The 21,563-nt window shown below is 41.1% G+C and overlaps 1 protein-coding gene across 1 annotated transcript; it reads left to right on the plus strand.

Moving 5' to 3' along the window:
• Positions 1 to 18,921: 18,921 nt before the first annotated feature.
• LOC129483891 (mas-related G-protein coupled receptor member X1) lies at positions 18,922 to 20,625 on the plus strand. Its single transcript, XM_055281304.2, has one exon. The coding sequence runs from the start codon at positions 19,340 to 19,342 to the stop codon at positions 20,306 to 20,308; it is 969 nt and encodes a 322-aa protein (XP_055137279.1). The 5' UTR covers positions 18,922 to 19,339; the 3' UTR covers positions 20,309 to 20,625.
• The last annotated feature ends 938 nt before the right edge of the window (positions 20,626 to 21,563 follow it).

The raw sequence follows: 21,563 nt of genomic DNA on the forward strand, positions 1-21,563 counted from the left end.
GTCCAACCAAATTTATCAGTGGCTCTTATCACACTATTCACAATGTTGAACTCAGGTCCCCTCAGTCCAGATCCATTGCTCTTCCAGGCCCAGCACTCTGCTGATGCTGAATCCCGTCTGTCCACCCTCAATTTCCAAATGCTGTAGGAGGACATGGCTGTAGGGGAGGGTTTCCTACAGATTGGAGGAAGCAGGTCTGTTCACTGCCTTTGGGAAGAAGAATGGAGGGGATGCGGGAGTCTGCTCATGAGCTGCCTTCTTTCAAAGGTCAATGATATCATTTCCACTTAGTTTCATATCAAGAAGGAGCATGCAGAACATCCAGGAGTGTTCTCCACAAAGTGAGAAAATACATGAAAGTCTGTTGGCACTTTTGGGAGCTGCCATTTATAACTATATTTTAGGCATGAATTCAACAAACATTGAATTCTAATTCATCAGGCACTGCGCTAATTCTACATAAAAGCAACAGCTTTTAAATGAGTCTCTCACTAATACATTCTATGTCTATAACCAATCCTTTTCACTTCATGAAGAAAATATTTTGATTGATGCCAAGCAAATGCTGAGCCTTCGTGGCCATTCACTGATGCTCTAGTACACCTGGGCACAAGAGCACTGAGTCATCACACTCGCAAGAACCAATTGGATCTGCTTCCTGTCCTGCTTTTGCCAATTAAACTTCTCAGTGTAGTTACCTAATTTATCAAAATACAGCACAGATCAATGAAAAAAGAGTATGAAAGAAAAATCGCAGTTTCCATAAAAACTAATGTGAATGCTCAAATGGAAAATAAAAGCAGGTTCCAAAATTATTGTTAGTTTAGTAGGTGTGAGTCTTTCAACTCTATAAGATTAAACAAAAATGAGAAATATAGAATGATTTGCTAGGACAGAATGCTATGTATCTGATGCTAAGATCTACACATAAACTAATCCAAACTGCAAAACATAGACAATGATTGATAGATATGCTTTCAGCCAGACAGAGTAGAATTCTATTTGCTGAACACTACACAAAGGATTGTTCTACAGCCTAGTTCTATTATAGTGAATTAATTCTAGGTAAAATTTAAATACTCATGTTACAAATGTATCCTTTTTTATAAATACTGATTAACAGACATTTTCAATTAATCTATCTACTTACACTCCTGAATATATCATTAAGTGGGCTTTTCACAGCAATATCTCTCACTTTTTCTACTGTTTGTTGTATAAATATACACTGAGCACCTTCTACTCTCTGGCTTGCATGCTGGACACTTGGGAGTCAAAGTAAACATACCCACATTCACAGAGCTCACAGCCTGTGAAGGAAGGACACTAGTGCAGGAAAGACTGCCTCCCAATGTGGCACATGCTATCCAAGCACTGTGTTTGTGGCTTAAGGGTGCTCAGAGGAGAGGGTATCTAAAAATTCCCAGTTGTCTTGCTGCCATCCTGAAGTGGAATGCCACATCCAAGCACCCAGATGAAGCAGGACAATATGATTCCAACAAATGAGAGAATGTGCACCAGATGACTGCTCATGTAAGACAACAATCTCAGCAACAGTTCTATAACTGATGACATTATAAGATTAATAGGCTAAATGTTACAACGGCGCTCAGTCTATAGTCTAACATCACACAAATGCACAATTCCTGAAAGCATTTTCTAGAGACCCTGCAGGTGCTTAGGTCACAGGCATTGCAGGACTACCTACTACCATTACCCTGTGTTCCAGCAGAAGAAGCCCTTGCCTCCAGGCAAACCCAACTAATATCTAGAAATCCTAAGATATATAGGGAAGCAGGATATGCAAGTGCCAGAATGGGAAGAACACTGGACCTGGTTTCAGGAATTTGGGATTCTCAGCTGACTGCATGGCCAACATGGGTCAGATGCTCATTCGCGGTAAATCAAGCAGAAGTGAGGTTATGGGATTGCCCCAGCCTGAAACTGTGTCATTTGTGCATTTATGCTTATATATCCCTTTTCAGAATATGTGGGTAAGGTGTGATTTTACCATAACCATGGACTGAAGATAACTACTCTTATGATCCTGACAGCCTGAGAAATTTACCTCTCTACACAGTGACTGTAATCACAGTAAGCGAATGTTCTTCTCAAATATGAGGCAGTGACCTAGAGTCTGAAAAGTCTGCTAAGATGCTTGCTCTGTATGACTGTGTGGTATCAGTTGGGCACCATTATTGTCAATGTATCAATGCTGGATATAGATATAGATGGCATGTGTTTTCTATTATCTAGCAGTGACAGCAGAGTATAGAAAAAGAAATCTCAATGCTCACGCCCATCATATTGGTCCAATTGTTCTGGAGCTTTGCAGGATGCAAACACAAGGAAGGAGAGCAGAGACAGAGCAGATCTCATTCCTGAGTGTGTATATAGAAGTGAGTGGATCATGGAAGGCTTCGTGTAATAGGTAGAATTTTAACTGATGACTACAATTGACTCAGCATTATTATTATAATTATACCCTCTGTAAATTTTGCCAGTCACGTAGATTTTTGTATTGGGCAAAGAGAGGTAAATAGGATCTAACAGATGGAAATGGGAGAAGAGATAATTTACAGTGGCACTGTTAATAAAAGCATAGAGTTTTTTAGGGAATGGCGAATAATTCATACATGAGTTTTATTCCTTGTGCCACCTCATGTATTTGGTCATGGTGGCAAGATCCCTCTTAAATAGAATCACAAGGCTGGAATGCTCTAAATAATGAGCATTATCTTTTGTGGCCTTGAAGTGATAGAGCTTGCTGTTAGTTTTGTGATATTCGTAGGAGTGAGCTCTATAATAATGTAAGCCCAGAGAGGGCCAGGCAAGTCAAGCCAACAGGACAAACCAAAATCAATGCCCTGCTCTCCTTACCCTCCTCACAGTGATATATCCAGACCTCCAGGGCCAGAAGGCATGGATAAAAAAACAAAAATAAATGTGGGGGTTAGGGGAAAAGAGAGAAGCAATGGAATGCAGGCCCTTCTCTGGAGCAGCATTTTTACCTGCAAAAGGCCCACATTGGGAGTAAGGGAGACAGTTAATCTGTGAATTAAATCAACATTGTAATTGTCACATAAAAATTCAAACCTAAATTCTGCATAGCTTGATATGGATAATCCAAAATTCCTATTCAAATTCTGTGTCACCTAGCACCTCTTTGTAACATAATATCTATAGTGTCTTGACATTTGGTTTAATACTCCTGTTTTAACATCTTGGTACACATGTGAGAGAATATTACATATCAACCTCAGACATTCTGAAGTTGAAGAAAATTGTCATTTCCATTCCAGGTATGCAGTCACCCTTGCCTTATTATCAAAGACATGTACAATTATTGCTGAGAGTAGAGATGCATGAATCAGACTTAAGTTGTATGTGTAACAGTGTATGTATTCATTTTAAGAGTTATTGGAAACAAATATGATAACAAGTTAATATGTGCTTAACTTTGTGGAAGATGTCTGTTAATGCTTACTACATTATCTTCTAGCCTATGTGCCTGGTTTACAAACTTCCTTCCAGCATACCCCATGTCCTCATTTTTGGTGACTTCAATATCCATAGAGATAAGTCCATACAACGAACTGGCCTTTCAGGTGGTTTTTAAGTTTTTACTGTGAATTAATTGTAGACTACGAAGAAGTTATGAAAGCAGTACAGAGAGTTCCTGCATGCCCATCACCTGACCTACAGCAATACTTACAAGTTAAATAAATATATTGTCAAAACCAGGAAATCGACATTGATACCACCTAATTATCTACACTGCAAATCTTATCAGGCTTCTCCAAATAGCTACAGCACAATCTTACCCAATCTTACCAGTGTTTGCATGCACCCATTTTTGGAGTGAGATATTCCTCTATGTTTCACTCCATAACATTTTGTCACGGGTGTAGATTCATAAACACAATCACATTGAATATAGAAGTGTTTCTTTACCATAGAAGAATTCCCCTGGGCTTCTCCTACTGTCACACACACAGTGTGCTTCTTTCCAAATCCCTCTAATCACTGATCTATTCTTCATGTCTGTAATTTCATCATTTCAAAAGTGTTATATAAATGGAATCATACAGTATCTAATCTTTTGACTTTGGCTTTTTTTATTCAGCATAATGTCCTCAAAATCCACCCAACATTTTCCAGCTATCAATAGCTTATTGCTGACTTTCTTATACTACTGAGTAGTGTTCAATTGTATGGATGTACTATGCTTTGTTTCACTATTCACAAGTGGAAAGACATTGCTGTTTTTTCTAACGTGGCATTTATAAATAAAGCAGCTATACACATATGTGTACAGACTTTTTTATTTCATTTTAAGTTCTGGGATACATGTGCATAATCTGCAGGTTTCTAACATAGGTATACATCTGCCATGGTGGTTTGCTGCACCTATCAACCCATCACCTAGGTTTTAAGCCCTGCATGCATTAGGTATATGTCATAATGATCTCCCTCCCCTTGATCCCCACCACCCAACAGGACGTGGTGTGTAATGTTCCCCTCCCTGTGTTCAACGGTTCTCATTTTTAAACTCCCAATTATGAGTGAGAACGTGCGTTGTTGGTTTTCTGTTCCTGTGTTAATTTGCTGAAAATAATGGCCTCCAGCTTCATCCATGTCCCTGCTAAGGACATGAACTCATTCTTCTTTATGACTGCATAGTATTTCATAGTGTATATGTGCTACATTTTCTTCATCCAGTCTATCATTGATAGGCATTTGGGTTGGTTCCAAGTCTTTGCTATTGTAAATAGTGCTGCAATAAACATACATGTGCATGTGTCTTTATACTAGAATGATTTATAATCCTTTGGGTATATACCCAGTAATGGGATTGCTGGGCCAAATGATATTTCTGGTTCTACATCCTTGAGAAATCTTCTCACTGTCTTCCACAATGGTTGAACTAATTTACACTCCTACCTACAGTATCAAAGCTTTCCTGTTTCTCCAGCCTCATCAGCATCTGTTCTTTCCTAACTTTTTTTTTTTTGTTTTGGCTAATTTTTTGTATTTTTAGTAGAGACAGGGTTTCACCATGTTAGCCAGGATGGTCTCGATCTCCTGACCTCATGATCCACCCGCTCGGCCTCCCAAAGTGCTAGGATTACAGGCTTCAGCCACCACGCCTGGCCTCCTAACTTTTTAATAATTACCATTCTGACTGTTGTGAGATGGTATCTCATTGTGGTTTTTATTTGCATTTCTCTAATGACCAGTGATGATGAGATTTTTTCATATATTTGTTGGCCGCATAAATGTCTTCTTTTGAGAGGTGTCTGTTCATATCCCTTGCCCACTTTTTGATGGGCAAAGAGGACCTTTGTCCTCTTTTAAATTTATTTAACTCCCTTTAAGATTCTGGATATTAGGCCTTTATGAGATGGTGAGATTGCAAAAATTTTCTACCATTCTGTAGGTTGCCTGTTCCCTCTGATGATAGTTTCTTTTGCTATGCAGAAGCTCTTTAGGTTAATTAGATCACATTTGTCAATTTTGGCTTTTGTTGCAATTGCTCTTGGTGTTTTCATCATGAAGTCATTGCCTATGCCTATGTCCTGAATGCTATTGCCTGGATTTTCTTCTGGGGTTTTTTTTATGGTTTTGGGTTTTACATTTAAGTGTTTAATCCATCTTGAGTTTATTTTTGTACACAATGTAAGGAAGGGGTCCAATTTTTGTTTTCTGCATATGGCTAGCATATGGCTAGTTATCCCAGCACCACTTATTAAATAGGGAATCCTTTCACCATTGCTTATTTTTGTCAGGTTTGTTGAAGATCAGATGGTTGTAGATGTGTGGTGTTATTTCTGAGGTCTCTGTTCTGTTTCACTGGTCTATGTATCTGTTTTGGTAGCAGTACCATGATGTTTTGGTTACCGTACACTTGTAGTACAGTTTGAAGTCAATAGCGTGATGCCTCCAGCTTTGTTTCTTTTCCTTAGGATTGTCTTGGCAATATGGGCTGTTTTTGGTTTTAAATGAAATGTAAAGTAGTTTCTTCTAATTCTGTGTAGAAAGTCAAGGGTAGCTTGATGGGAATAGCACTGAAACTATAAATTACTTTGGGTAGTATGGCCATTTTCATGATACTGATTCTTCATATCCATGAGAATGGAATTTTTTTCCATTTGTTTGTATCCTCTCTGATTTCCTTGAATAGTGGTTTGTAATTTTCCTTGAAGAGGTCATCACATCCCTTGTATGTTGTATTCCTAGGTCTTTTATTCTCTTTGCAACAATTGTGAGAGGGAGTTCACTCATGATTTGGCGCTTTGCTTTTCTATTATTAGTGTATAGGAATGCTTGTAATTTTTGCACATCGATTTTGTATCCTGAGACGTTGCTGAAGTTGCTTATCAGCTTAAGGGGCTCTGGGGCTGAGAAGATGGGGTTTTCTAAATATACAATCATGTCATCTGCGAATAGAGGCTATTTGACTTCTTGTCTTCCTATTTGAATACCTTTCATTTATCTCTCTTACCTGATTTCTCTGGCCAGAACTTTCAATACTGTGTTGAATAGGAGTGGTGAGAGGGCGTTTCTGTCTTGTTTCCAGTTTTTAAAGGAAGTATTTCCAGTTTTTGCCCATTCAGTATCATATTGGCTATGGGTTTATCACAAATAGCTCTTATTATTTTGAGATATGTTCCATCAATACCTAGTTGAGAGTTTTTAACATGAAGGGATGTTGAATTTTATCAAAGGCCTTTTCTGCATCTATTGAGACAATCACATGGTGTTTGTTATTGGTTCTGTTTATGTGATGGATTACACTTATTGATTTGCGTATGCTGAACCAGCCTTGCATCCCAGGGATGAAGCTGACTTGATCGTGGTGGATAAGCTTTTTGATGTGCTGCTGGATTTGGTTTGCCATTATTTTATTGAGGATATTTGCATAGATGTTCATCAGGGTTATTGGCCTGAAATTTTCCTTTTTTTGTTGTGTCTCTGCCAGGTTTTGGTATCAGGATGAAGCTGGCCTCATAAAATGAGTTAGGGAGGAGTCCTTTTTTTTCTGTTGTTTGGAATACTTTCAGAAGGAGTGGTAACAGTTCCTCTTTGTACCTCTGGTACAATTTGTCTGTCAATCCATCTGGTCTTGAACTTTTTTTCGTTGATAGGCTATTAATTATTGCTTCAATTTCAGAACTTGTTATTGGTCTATTCAGGATTTGGCTTCTTCCTGGTTTCATTAGAGGAGGGTGTATGTGTCCAGGAATTTATCCATTTCTTCTAGATTGTCTAGTTGATTTGCTTAGAGGTGTTTGTAGTATTCTCTGATGGTAGTTGTATTTCTGTGGAATCAGTGGTGATATCCCCTCTTTCATTTTTTATTGTGTCTATTTGATTCTTCTCTCTTCTTCACTAGTCTAGCTGGTGGTCTATCTATCTTGTTAATGTTTTGAAAAAGCCAGCTTCTGGATTCATTGATTTTTTTGAAGGGTTTTTCGTGTTTCTAGCTCCTTCAGTCTGCTCTGATAGTTATTTCTTGTCTTCTGCTAGCTTTTGAAGTTGCTTGCTCTTGCTTCTCTAGTTTTTTAAATTGTGATGTTAGGGTGTTGATTTCAAGACTTTTCAGCTCTCTGATATGGGCATTTGGTACTGTAAATTTCTCTCTTAACACAGCTTTAGCTGTGTCCCATAGATTCTGGTACATTATCTCTTTGTTCTCATTGATTTCAAAGAACATCTTTATTTCTGCCTTAATTTTGTTATTTACCCAGTAGTCATTCAGGAGCAGGTTGTTCAATTTCCATGTAGTTGTGCGGTTTTGAGTGAGTTTCTTAACCCTGAGTTCTAATTTGATTGCACTGCAGTCAGAGAGATTGTTTGTGATCGATTCCAATCTTTTGTATTTGCTGAGGAGTATTTTACTTCCAATTATGTGGTCGATTTTTAGAATAAGTGTTATGTGGCACTGAGAAGAATGTATATTCTGTTGATTTGGGGTGGAGAGTTCTGTCGATGTCTCTTAGGTTCACTTGGTCCAGAGCTGAGTTCAAGTCCTGAATATCCTTGTTAATTTTCTGTCTCTTTGATCTAATATTGACAGTGGGGTGTAAAAGTCTCCTGCTATTATTATGTGGGAGTCTAAGTCTCTTTGTAGGTTTTATGAATGTGGGTGCTCCTGTATTGGGTGCATATATATTTAGGATAGTTAGCTCTTCTTGTTGCCTTGATTCCTTTACCATTATGTAATGCCCTCCTTTGTCTTTTTTGATCTTCGTTAGTTAAAGACTGTTTTATCAGAGACTAAGATTGCAACTGCTGCCTTTTCTTGCTTTCCATTTGCTTGGCAAATATTTTTCCACCCCCTTATTTTTTTTTTTTTTTTTTTTTTTTTTTTTTTTTTTTTTTTTGAGACAGAGTCTCGCTCTGTCGCCCGGGCTGGAGTGCAGTGGCGCAATCTCGGCTCACTGCAAGCTCCGCCTCCCGGGTTCACGCCATTCTCCTGCCTCAGCCTCCGAGTAGCTGGGACTACAGGCGCCCGCCACCGCGCCCGGCTAATTTTTTGTATTTTTTTAGTAGAGACGGGGTTTCACCGTGGTCTCGATCTCCTGACCTCGTGATCCGCCCGCCTCGGCCTCCCAAAGTGCTGGGATTACAAGCGTGAGCCACCGCGCCCGGCCTCCATCCCCTTATTTTGAGCCTATGTGTGTCTTTGCACGTGAGATGAGTCTCCTGAATATAGCACACCTATGGGTCTTGACTGTTTAACCAATTTGCCTGATGCTAGCTGGGTATTTTGCACATTAGTTAATGCAGTTTCTTCATAGTGTCATTGGTCTTTATATTTTAGTGTGTTTTTGCAGTGACTGGTACCAGTTTTTCCTTTCTATATTTAGTGCTTCCTTCAGGAGCTCCTATAAGGTAGGCCTGGTGATGACAAAATCCCTTATAATTTGCCTGTTGCAAAAGGATTTTTTTTTCTTCTTTCCTTATGGAGCTTAGTTTGGCTGGATATGAAACTCTGGGTTGAAAATTCCTTTCTTTAAGAATGTTGAATATTGGCCCCCACTCTCTTCTGCCTTGTGGGTTTCTGCAGAGATCTGCTGTTATTCTGATGGGCTTCCCTTTTAGGTAGCCTGACCTTTCTCTCTTGCTGTGTTTAACATTTGTTCCTTCATTTCAACTTTGGAAAATCTAACAATTATGTGTCTTGGGGTTGCTCTTCTCGAGGAATATCTTAGTGTTGTTCTCTCTGTTTCCTAAATTTGAATGTTGGCCTGTCTTGCTAGGATGGTGAAGTTCTCCTGGATAATACCCTGAAGTGTATTTTCGAACTTGGTTCCATTCTCCCCATCACTTTCAGTTGCACCAATCAATTGTGGGTTTGTGTATTCACATAGTCCCATATTTCTTGGAGGTTTTGTTCATTCCTTTTCATTCTTTTTTCTCTAATCTAGTCTTCACACCTTATTTCAGTAAGTTGATCTTCAATCTCTGATGTTCTTTCTTCCACTTGATCAATTTGGCTATTGATACTTGTGTATGCTTCACAAAGTCCTCGTGTTGTGTTTTTCAGCTCCATCAGGTCACTTATGTTCCTCTCTGTACTGGTTATTCTAGTTAGCAGTTCCTGTAACCTTTTATCAAGGTTCTTAGCTTTCTTGCACTGGGTTAGAACATGTTCCTTTAGCTCAGAGGAGTTTGTTATTACCCACCTTTTGAAGCCTACTTCTGTCAATTCATCAGTCTCATTCTCCATGCAGTTTTGCGCTGTTGCTTGAGAGGAGCTGTGATAGTTTGGAGGAGAAGAAGCTTTCTGGTTTTTGGAATTTTCAGTATTTTTGCACTGCTTTCTTCATATTTCTGGATTTATCTACCTTAGATCTTTGAGGTTGATGACCTTTGGATGGGGTTTTTGTGTGGGGGTCTTTTTAGTTGATATTGATGTTATTGCTTTCTGTTTGCTAGTTTGTCTTCTAACAGTCAGGCCTCTCTTCTGCAGGTCAGCTGCAGTTTGCTGGAGGTCCAATCCAGACCCTGTTCACCTGGGTATCACCAGTGGAGGCTGCCAAACAGCAAAGATGGCTGCCTGATCCTTTCTCTGGAATCTTCATTCCAGAGGGGCACTGGCCTGATGCCAACCAGAGCTCTCCTGTATAAGGTGTCTGTCTACCCCTGTTAGGAGGTCTCTCCCAGTTGGGAGGCACAGGGGTCAGGGACCCACTTGAGGAGGCAATCTGTCCCTTAGCAGAGCTGGTGCACTGTGCTGGGAGAACCCCCCTTATCAGGATCAGCTGCTATCTTCAGAGGCAGCAGGCAGGAAAGATTAAATCTGCTGATGTTGTGCCCCCAGCCTCCCCTTCCCCCACGTGCTCCATCCCAGGGAGATAGGAATTTTATCTGCAAACCCTTGACTGGGCCTGCTGCCTTTCCTTCAGAGATGTCCTGCCCAGTGAGGAGGAATCTAGAGAAGTAGTCTGGCCACAGCTGCTTAGCCACGCTGTGGTGAATTCTGCCCAGTTCAAACCTCCCAGCCTTCTTAGCACTGTCAGGGGAAAACCGCCTACTAAAGCCTCAGGAATGGCGGATAACCCTCCCTCCACGAAGCTCCGTCGTCCCAGGTGACTTCAGACTGCTGTGCTGGCGGTGAGAATTTCAAGCCAGTGGTTCTTAGCTTGCCGGGCTCTGTGGGAGTGGGACCCATTGAGGGAGGGGATCACTTGTCTCCCTGGCTTCAGCCCCCTTTCCAGGGGAGTAAACAGATCTGTCTCACTGGGGTTCCAGGCACCACTGGGGTATGAAAAAAACTCCTGCAGCTAGGTCGGTCTCTGCCCAAACAGCTGCCCAATATTGTACTTGAAACCCAGAGCCCTGGTGGTGTAGGCACACGAGGGAATCTCCTGATCTGCGGATTGCAAAAACCATTTGAAAAGCGTAGTACCGGGCTGGTAGCAGGGTTCCTCACAGCTTCCCTTGATTGGGGGAAAGGTGTCCCCTGGCTCCTTGCACTTCGCAGATGAAGCAACGCCCCACCCTGCTTCTCCTTGCTCTCCGTGGGTTGTACACACTGCCTAACCAGCCTCAATGAGATGAACTGGGTGCCTCAGCTGGAAATGCAGAAATCACCAGTCTTCTGCGTTGGTCCCGCTGGGAGCTGCAGACCAGAACTGTTTTTATTTGGCCATCTTGGCCCCTCTCCTGTACAGATTTTTAAGTGAACATAGTTTCCCAGTTTCTAGGATAAATATTCCAGGTTCTAGGATATGCTGGATTGCTGGATTGTATGAAAATGCAAGATGATTTCCCAGAGTAGCTCTACTATTTTACTTTCTCATTGGCAGTGTATGAGCCCTCCACTTCCTTCAAATCTCAGCCAATATTTGAAACTATCAGTATTTTATATTTTAGCCATATTGAGAGGGTAGAGTGGTATCTCGTGACTTTTATTTATTGTTCTAAACATTAGTGATGTTGAGCATCTTTTTATGTGTTTATTTGTCATGCATATACGTTCTTGCTGAAGCATCTGTTTGTCTTTTGCCCTGATTGAATCCAGCTCTCCACTAACTCCATGCCTGTTCCCATAGAACTGAGGGTGGCTGGAGCACAACACACAACCATGCCTAGCGGTTTCACTGTACATTTATGACTTTGAACCTGAAATGTTCACTTATATCTCCTGAACAGTCACGTGACATTTCCATAATTGCCTCTCACTCTCCAAAGGAAAACCTTCAGCCATCGTCTCTCTCCTGAAACCACCTACTCTTTATTTATTTTTTTAATCACTGTCAGATGATGCTCTTCTGAGAATTACTCAATCTCCCCAGAGCGAATCTACCTCCCCATCTGCCTCTGAGCACATCTCTCTGTATTTTCTCTCATGCCAGGAAATGGGCTCTGCAAATTCCTGTTTGAAACCACCCTTTCCATTTGTGCAGTTTCCCCTGTTCCCTCCCCAGAAACATTTTATAGCATTATTGCCTCTCCTTCTACATCTTCAATGTTTCCTTCTCTAATGGATCCTTCCATTGCGTTGAAACACCCCATCCTATTTGTGGCATAAAACACCGTCTAAGCAACCATTTTTCTCTATCCACAGCCTGATTTATCTTCTTTCTTTTAGAAAAAAATATCTTCCAAAGAGTTTTCTGTACTCATTATCTTCATTTCCTCACCCTTCCTCGTATCTTCTCATATCTCTAACTCCCTCTCTTAGCTAGATCATTAAATTTATGTTTTTTGTTTGAAAATTTATTTGTGACATGGTAATAAAGTCAAAGCTTTCAAAAATAATCTTTAAATGCATGCACTGAAAACTGTCCATTCCCATTTTAGGTCCTCAGGCATCCTTGCCTTGTTAACAAAGACATATCCTATTATACTAATAAGTGTATATTAATTCACAAATATTTAATAATAAAACAATATATATTTTTTGACATACAATATATACATTGGTCTGCATTCTTTTTAAAAAATCTAACAAATTCTGGAGGGCCTTTTGTATTAGGTATGTTGCTCTTTCTGGGTAGCTACAGAGTATTCTATTGCATAGATAGACAGTAATTTATACAGTATTGATGGCCATTTTGGCTGTTACCAGTTTTTGACTGTAAATAACACTGTATTTATTAACTTAGTACACAGATCTTTTGAACACGCACAAATATATCTCTAAGATAAATTCCTAGATGAGGAATTACAGAGAGAAAAGGATGATACTTTATACATGCTTACATATGTTGAAAATAGCCTTCACTGGAAGTTGTATCCATCTGCATCCTCAGCAGAAATGAGTGAGGGTACCTGATCCCACTCCACCCCCACACTGTATGCTATAAAACTTAATGGTTTTTTATATTTTGGTAAATAAAATAGAACTGTAATTTAAATTGGCATGTCTTTCCTTATGAGTTGAATTTCTCCTCTTTCCATATGTTTAGGAGCCATTTTTATTTTTTAGAAATTGTGAATCATGACTTAAATTTATTTTCTTATTACCTTTTTCAATTTTGAATTATTAACATCATTTAGAAAAATTTGTATCAATAGAGAAAATTTATACTTTGGCTATAACATACATTACCAAACATCTCCCAGTTTATTTATTTATTTAATTTTATTAACTTACTAATTTATTTTTTGAGATGGAGTCTCGTTCTGTCACCCAAGCTGGAGTGCAGAGGCACAATCTCGGCTCACTGCAACTTTCGTCTACTAGGTTCAATCCATTCTCTGGCTCAGCCTCTCGAGCAGCTGGGATTACAAGCGTGTCCCACCACAACCAATTAATTTTTGTATTTTTAGTAGAGACCAGGTTTCACCATGGTGGCCAGGCTGGTCTCATACTCCTGACCTCAGGTGATCTGCCCGCCTTGGCCTCCCAAAGTGCTGGGATTACAGGGGTGAGCCACCATGCCTGGCCACAGTTTATTTATATCTTGATTATGATGGTTAATGTTATGCTAAAAAAAATTGGTTTTTTTTTTGTTTTGTTTTTTTGAGACAAAGTCTGGCTCTATCAGCCAGGGGAGTGCAGTGGTGTGATGTCGGCTCACTGTAACCTCCGTGGCCTGGGCTCAAGCCATCCTCCCACCACAACGTCCCGAGTAGCTGAGACTACAGACATGCACCACCACACCTGGCTAGTTTTTGTATTTTTTGTAGAGACGGGGTTTCGCTATGTTGCCCAGGATGGTCTCAAACTTGTGAGCTCAAGCGATCCACTCACCTCGGCCTCCCAAAGTGCTGGGATTACAGGAGTGGGCCATCACAGCTAGCCTTCTTTCTGTCTTTATAAATATTTTCTTTAATATCTTCTGAATTGTATCCTATAATTGAAAGTCTTTTTCCACTTTGATTTAAAAATTATTTGGCTATGGCTTCTCCAGGTAATTGTATTTTCATTATAAAATTTTAAGTAGTGTATTTGGATTTATCCTCAAATCATATGTAAAGTATGTTTCCACCTTTATTTATTTCACACAGAAACTCAGTTGTCCCAATCCCATTCATTCAATTGTGCCTGTTTTACACACTATTTTGATATACAACCTTCATCATAATAGGCACACACTGAAGATAGTAGAAGTCCACTTCCACTACTGCAATAAAGCAAATATTACAATAAAGTGAATCACATGAGTTTTTAGTGTCCCAGTACATGTAAAAGTTATGCTTACACTATACTGTAGTCTATTGAGTCTCAATGGCATTATGTCTAAAGCAATGTGCATGCATTACTTAAAAAAATACTTTTTCACTGGGAAATGGTAACCACCATCAGAACCTTTATCAAGCCAAACGTTTTGCTGCTGGAGGGTCTTGCTTGATACTGATGGCTGCTGAAGTGGCTGCTGAAGGTAAGACAGGCTGTGCCAATATCTTAACACAAGACAACAGTGAAGTCCGCCACATCAACTGACTCATCCTTTTATGAAAGATTTTAATGTAGCATGCAATGCTATTTGCATAGCATTTTATACATAGTAGAACTTCTTTTAAAATGGGAGTCCATTCTCTCAAACTACGCCAGTGTTTTTATCAAGCAAGTGGAACAAGATGGAATGTGATGGGAGAGGCTTATCTGTACTGGATATGGGACACAGGCCAAGAATCATCTCAGGTAGGGTTTGTGTCTCAAATACCTCTGGCCACTGATTTGTCCGTAGTCCTCATACAGGAAATAACAAGTCTGTCCAGCATCTTCATAACCCTGGATTGCTCACCAGCTTTGACTCCAGCTCCTGCATGCATCTCCTGAATTAAGCAACACAGAAGGGTCCTCTGAAGTCACTGAATCCCAGAAAGGCCCTCCACCTTCAGCACAAGGGAAGGCTTCACCTCTGGACAAAAGAGAAAAAGAGAAGGGTAAGTACCAAGAACTGTCCTCTTCCATAGTCAGTTATGGTTTTTGCTATAAGATCGTTTCCGTTTCCACCTAGGTGCTACAGGCAGGGGGTCATGAGCTTGTTTCAGGAAAAGACAGGGGACATGAAGTTTCCTTCTGGAAACTCAGTGCTGCCAACCCAGACTGTGTGAGTTTCAACTGGAGTCCCCCCATTTGATTTATCTGTCCATATCACCTCCCTTATTCCAATCACTGAATCTGCCCCTCATGGAGAGAATGCTGCCTCTCACATTCATTTAAGGAGCTAGAGGACATGCAGGCATTGCTTCACAGAGTTGAACTGCTGTAGAAGCAGGTTTTGTTGTTTTACTTACTTTTCTAAATTATTAATCCTTGCCTGTCTGGAAAGGTTCAAGGAAGAAATAGATGGTCCAAACTGAAATGACTGAGGAGTGTTTCATGAGGGAAGTATTTACAAAGATGTACAAGGTTAAGGGAAAGAGACAATGCATGGGTCAGCACCCTAAGCAGCAATATCTAGGGGAGGACTAAGTCCTCCCTTAGGCTGAAAGGGACAGAGAAGGAGCAGTTACCATTGTCACCGTAGCCATAGCTGTAGCCATAAGGGTGGGAGAGCACCACAAGCAGGTGGAGAAGCCTTGCACAGCCAACACACAGCCACACAGGCTGACATGCTTTGGATCTGTGTCCGCACCCAAATCTCATGTTGATTGTAATTCCCAGTGTTGGAGGGAGGGCCTGGTGGGAGGTGATTAGATCATGGGGATGGTTTCTCATGAATGGCTTAACACCATCCCCCTTTGGTATTGCCTTAGTGATAGTGAGTTCTCATGAAATCTAGTTGTTTAAAAGCATGTAGCACCTCTTCCCTGTCTCTCTTTCTCCTGCTCTCACCATGTGAGATGACTTGCTCCCCATTTGCCTTTCACCATGAATGGAAGCCTCCTGAGGCCTCCTTAGAAGCAGAAGCTGCTATGCTTCTTGTATAGCCCGCAGAACCATGAGCCAATTAAACCTGTTTTCTTCATAAATTTCCCAGTCTCAGATATTTCTTTATAGCAATTCAAGAATGAACTAATACACAGGCAGAGAGCCAGGAGGTGGAAATCCCAAGTGGCTCTCCTGCTGCCTTCCAGTCTCATCCAGGTGTCTCCCAGTGTCTCAATTCCACCAGAAACTGGAATTAAAAAGAATCCCACTGATGTGTTGCATAGAAGCCACTCTCTTGGGATGTCAAACAGGATAGAGAAGAATGGAAAGCAAATCATCATAGCAAATGAGACTATCCCTCTCTCTTTCTTATATTCTCCTAATTTCTGGGACAGTCTCTGTCTACAGGTGACTGATTCCTGTCTCATGTCAGCTCTTTCAGACTACTTTAATGTTCGGCATGTCTTTCTCTACTGTCACTTCTATGCAGAAATGTTTGCATTCATCAAAAATGCAATGAAAATAAAACGTAATTTTAAAAAGAGAACATATTTCTTTTGTTTAGAATATAAGTTTGACCCCTCTTATAAAGACATGAAGTAGAAATATCTTAAATAAGAAAGTACAGTGGTGCCTCTGGGTCACTAGGTCCTGAATCTGCAGATTCAACAAACCACAGGTGGAAACTATTCCAAAAATAAGGGTATGGCGGAGGTGTGCATGTACTGAACAAGTACAAACTTGTTTTTCCTTGCCATTACTTCCGAAATAACACAGCAAAACAAGAACTTAGATGGCATTTGCATTTTGTCAGTTATTCTAAGTAACTTAGAAGTGATTTAATGTATCTGGGAGAAAGTGCATAGGTTTTGTACAACTATCACATCATTTTATATAAGGAAATTGAGCATCTGCAGATTTTGGTGTGTGCTGCGGTTACAGCACACACATCTGCCATATGCGAAAGCCCCTATGAATACCCAGAAATGACACTCTTTGAGATCAGTGCTGGAAGCTCCAAGGCATTGTACATCAGAATTCCAAAAACTGCTACTCCCCAGTCCCTAGAGAGTTGCCCTCATCCTTGTGATCCTACATGGTTCCCAGCCACATCAGCATTCCAGCATGATGGAAAAAAAATAAGGAAAGGAGATGCATTGCTCCTGCTATTGGTCCTGTGAGCCAGGACTTGCTTACATCACTTTTGTGCATCTTTCACTGAACAGCAGCTGGTCATAAAATGGCACCCAGCATCAAGGAAAACTGGAATGTGGGTCCTTGTGCTGCTTTTAAACTCTCAGAATTTTTTTGTGACCAAACAGGAAAATGAACACTGGGGCAACCTAGCAGTCTCTTCTGCCTCTGATTGTCTCTGATTCTGTGCTCACATCAAGATTTTTCAGGAACTCCTCTGAAATGATGAATCATGGGGCAGAGAACCATACAGAAGTTTCATGCAGGGCTCCAGGGACCAGGGGCTGGCATTGGGACTGCTCTTCGTGTTGTGAACTCACGAGAACACTTTAATTCTCTAGGCCTCGGCTTCGTCTTATATTAAGATAATATCATAGATGATCTTTAAGGAACACATGCTAAATGTTGGTGATACCACAGTTAAAAAGACAAGCATGACTAGTCGTTATGAAGCTTCAGGTTTCATGAGGAAGACAAACACACCATTACCCTAAATATAGAGGGACAATATGTTTAGTGCCCTGAGTGTGGATAACGGAGGTTCTCCTTTTCCTCCTATTTCCTTTTTGGGCCAAGCAAGGCTGTGGCAGCTTGTCTCTCTAAGAGAGCTCATGATGGACGCACTCACCCCTGATGCTCCTCTGTACTCCCAGAGGAGGGTGCGTCTTCTTTCCACCTGGAGACCTCCTGCCACTGTGCATTCTCGGGATTCCAGAGCAAAGGTGGTCTCTGATAGGCAAAAAGGAACTCCTGAATTTATCACTAAATGGCCTTTCACTCTTCTCTATTTTGTTCCCTATTTGACCTGTTTCTCTTTCTCTATCTGGAGTTGGTTTAGTTCTTTTTTTTCAACCTACAATTTTCCTGCCAACTTGGATTTAATCTTGAGAATCCCTCCTCTCCTTTATCCACTCTAACATGTACAATTCACACAGAGTGGTGCTGGGTGTAAAGGGCTGCTCAAAGACTGGATCATGAGTCAGCCCTGCTGGGCTCAAATTCATACTATATAAGTCCCAGAATGAATAATTCACTCTTTTTGTGTTCCAATGCATTATCTACCATATGAAAATAACACTCATTCTTACCTCCTAGGCTCTTCAGTTAATTAAAAGAGACAATACCTAATAAACTCTCCATCAGCTGCTGTTATTCTCACAGATTAGACCCAGTACTCATTCTCCAGCTGAAATCTGCATGAATATCTCTCTTTATACTCCAAGCCCTACATATCTCCTATTTCCCCTCATGGACTCCTCACATACAAATGTTTGCATCAACAAAGAAACGAACCAAAGATCTCCTGAAAGAGAGAATGAAATAGGTTTACATTGTGTATACTCAGCAGAACACTTAGTAGTCCCCCGTACATATTCCCACACTTCAATTACCTGCTTCAGTGGCACTCAGGCTCACCCTCACTTACTCTTTCCTCTGCTCTATTACTGAGCAATTCAGCTCAGACCCACACCCTACCCAAACACTGTGTACAAAAATGCTTCTAGGTGTTCAGCAAAGCCATACTGAGTCCTTATTTTAAAGGCACATCAGTGGTCCCTTTCAGGTTTTGGGCACACATCAATAATTCTTTTTAACACATATCAAGCTGTCCACAAATAGAATTCTGATGAATGAAATTTTCTGTAGCTAATTAAACATGTGTGTTCTAATAACTTACATTGTGCTTTCATTTTTATTTTCCATTTCACCAAAATCTACCATTACCATTAGGTTTCTCATTCATGCATTCCTTCATTGAATGAATGTTTATGAAGAACACAGTGTGCTGCTCAGGGAAATAGGCACTAGGATTATAAAATGTAAAATGTGGTCCTGTCTGCAATGACTGACACACTGAGTTATTTCTCACCCACCAGGCCCAGCCATTTTCACACTTATCCTAACAAAGTTCACATTTTCCTCTGCTTCATAATGCATGGTCGCCTTTCCTGTCCATGGATGATCAGTCCCGGTCATGAGGGTGTCACAACCACCTCTTTACATATCTGAATTCCTCCCCCTGAGAGAAAATTTCAGGCCCAGGATAGAGTAATCATCAGGTCCACAGCCCTGGCCACTTGAGTGGGGGTGTTTTGATCCTAATGTTATTCCCATGTTAGCACAGAACTTGTGTGGCAGTAGAAACAGGTCAGGCTTCAGAGTCAACAAGAACTGGATTTCAAACTGGATTTGAGGACCCCCACCTTTTGATAGGTGACTTATTCTCTGTAAGTCTCTGATCTCTCCTCTTTAAATGAGGAAGTAAATCCCGCATGGCAGGGTGGTGGGGAGAATCAGAGATCATACAGCTGGTGATCACAACTGGTTTCTGTTTCCAGGGTTACCAGACTAGGGTTTCTGAGCATGGATCCAACCATCCCAACCTTGGATACAGAACTGACACCAATCAACGGAACTGAGGAGACTCCTTGCTACAAGCAGACCTTGAGCCTCGCGGTGCTGACGTGCATCATTTCCCTTGTGGGGCTGACAGGAAATGCGGTTGTGCTCTGGCTCCTGGGCTTCCGCATGCGCAGGAACGCCTTCTCCATCTACATCCTCAACTTGGCCGCAGCAGACTTCCTCTTCCTCAGCGGCCGCATTATATATTCCCTGTTAAGCTTCATCGGTATCAACCATATCATCTCTCAAATCCTCTATCCTGTGATGATGTTTTCCTACTTTGCAGGCCTGAGCTTTCTGAGCGCCATCAGCACCGAGCGCTGCCTGTCCGTCCTGTGGCCCATCTGGTACCACTGCCACCGCCCCAGACACCTGTCAGCGGTGGTGTGTGTCCTGCTCTGGGCCCTGTCCCTGCTGCGGAGCATCCTGGAGTGGGTGATCTGTGGCCTCCTGTTTAGTGGTGCTGATTCTGCTTGGTGTCAAACATCAGATTTCATCACAGTCGCGTGGCTGATCTTTTTATGTGTGGTTCTCTGTGGATCCAGCCTGGTCTTGCTGATCAGGATTCTCTGTGGATCCCGGAAGATGCCGCTGACCAGGCTGTACGTGACCATCCTGCTCACAGTGCTGGTCTTCCTCCTCTGCGGCCTGCCCTTTGGCATTCAGTTTTTCCTATTTTTATGGATCCACATGGACGGGGAAGTCTTATCTTGTCATGTTCGTCCAGTTTCTATTTTCCTGTCCGCTTTTAACTGCAGTGCAAACCCCATCATTTACTTCTTCGTGGGCTCCTTTAGGCAGCGTCAAAATAGGCAGAACCTGAAGCTGGTTCTCCAGAGGGCTCTGCAGGACACGCCTGAAGTGGATGAAGGTGGAGGGCGGCTGCCTGAGGAAACCCTGGAGCTGTCAGTAAGCAGATTGGGGCCATGAGGAAGAGCCTCTGCCCTGTCAGACAGGACTTTGAGAACAACGCTGCCCTGCCACTCTTGACAATTATATGCGTTTTTCTTAGGCTTCTGCCTCAGAAATGTCTCAGTGGTTCCTCAAGGTCTTCGAATAGATGTTTATCTAACCTGACAGTTGCGGTTTTCACCCATGGAAAGCATTAGTCTGACAGTACAATGTTTAGATTCTCCTTGATAGTACCAACACATTTTCCCTGCTATCTTACACTGAATCTTTCCTACTGAAAACTTTTTCTGCAGTTTTCTTTGTAATAAAAGGAGTTCCTGTCCAAAACCCTAAAACACTCTTTATACTTGTTTCCTAGCTGATAGTATTAAAAAGGAAGATTCCTTATTAATCTCTCAGACTATGTTGCCCTGAAAATCATGTTCCCTTCTATGACTGGAGGCATTACTGCAGTTAGAAGCTCAATTCTTAATAAGTGAGTTCGGCTATCTCCACATTCCATTGAATTCTCAGATACAGAGCAAAATAATGTCCTTAGAGACAGACTCTGTCTTCATAAAAACACTCTCACCAATTGGTTTTATGAAAAGTCCTCTCCTGTCATTTGTCCACAGCATGGTGACATGTTGGCCTTGGTTTCTAGAAAAGACAACCATGGCCCCTTCCCCTTGAGAACTTTTAAGTGCTTATTTAGCTCTTCCTGGACTAATGGACCAGTGAGGAGCCCATAAATGTGCCCCAGTTCCATTTTGGCCATTGGAAACCTCAATATTGGTTTCAAAGTGGAAATTATCTTGAAAACCATGTATTATTTGCTTACAGACTCTTTCAGTTGTAGGAGAATTCTTCATACTTCAAGGTTTTGTACAAATTGTTCTGGCTGTAACTTTCAGTTAGTTAAATGGCCATTAACATGAGAGGCAAGACTGATAACATCTGACCTTTTCATGCTAATGTCAATTATGGTATCTTGATAATAACTTACAGTTGGTATAGAATTCTGATACATGCTGTGACATAGATGAACCTGGAAACATTGTACTAAGGAAAATAAGCCAGATGCCAAAGAACAGTAAGTTCAAATTCTACCAGGTATCCAAACTAGGAAATTCGTGAACACAGAAATTAAATTAGGAGGATCCTGGTGCTAGATGATGGGGAGAATATGTAGCCATTATTAAATGAGCACAGAATTTCTGTGTGGAATAATGAAAAGTTCTTAAAAGGGACAATAGTAACAGTTACAACTTATTGTGAATGTACTTACTGACAC

The sequence above is a fragment of the Symphalangus syndactylus genome, chromosome 6, assembly GCF_028878055.3.
Source record: "Symphalangus syndactylus isolate Jambi chromosome 6, NHGRI_mSymSyn1-v2.1_pri, whole genome shotgun sequence".
In the NCBI taxonomy this organism is placed as follows: Eukaryota; Metazoa; Chordata; class Mammalia; order Primates; family Hylobatidae; genus Symphalangus; species Symphalangus syndactylus.

Excerpts from the sequence above, each read along its gene's own strand:
- LOC129483891 (XM_055281304.2), top strand. The coding sequence starts at position 19,340 with ATGGATCCAACCATCCCAACCTTGGATACAGAACTGACACCAATCAAC.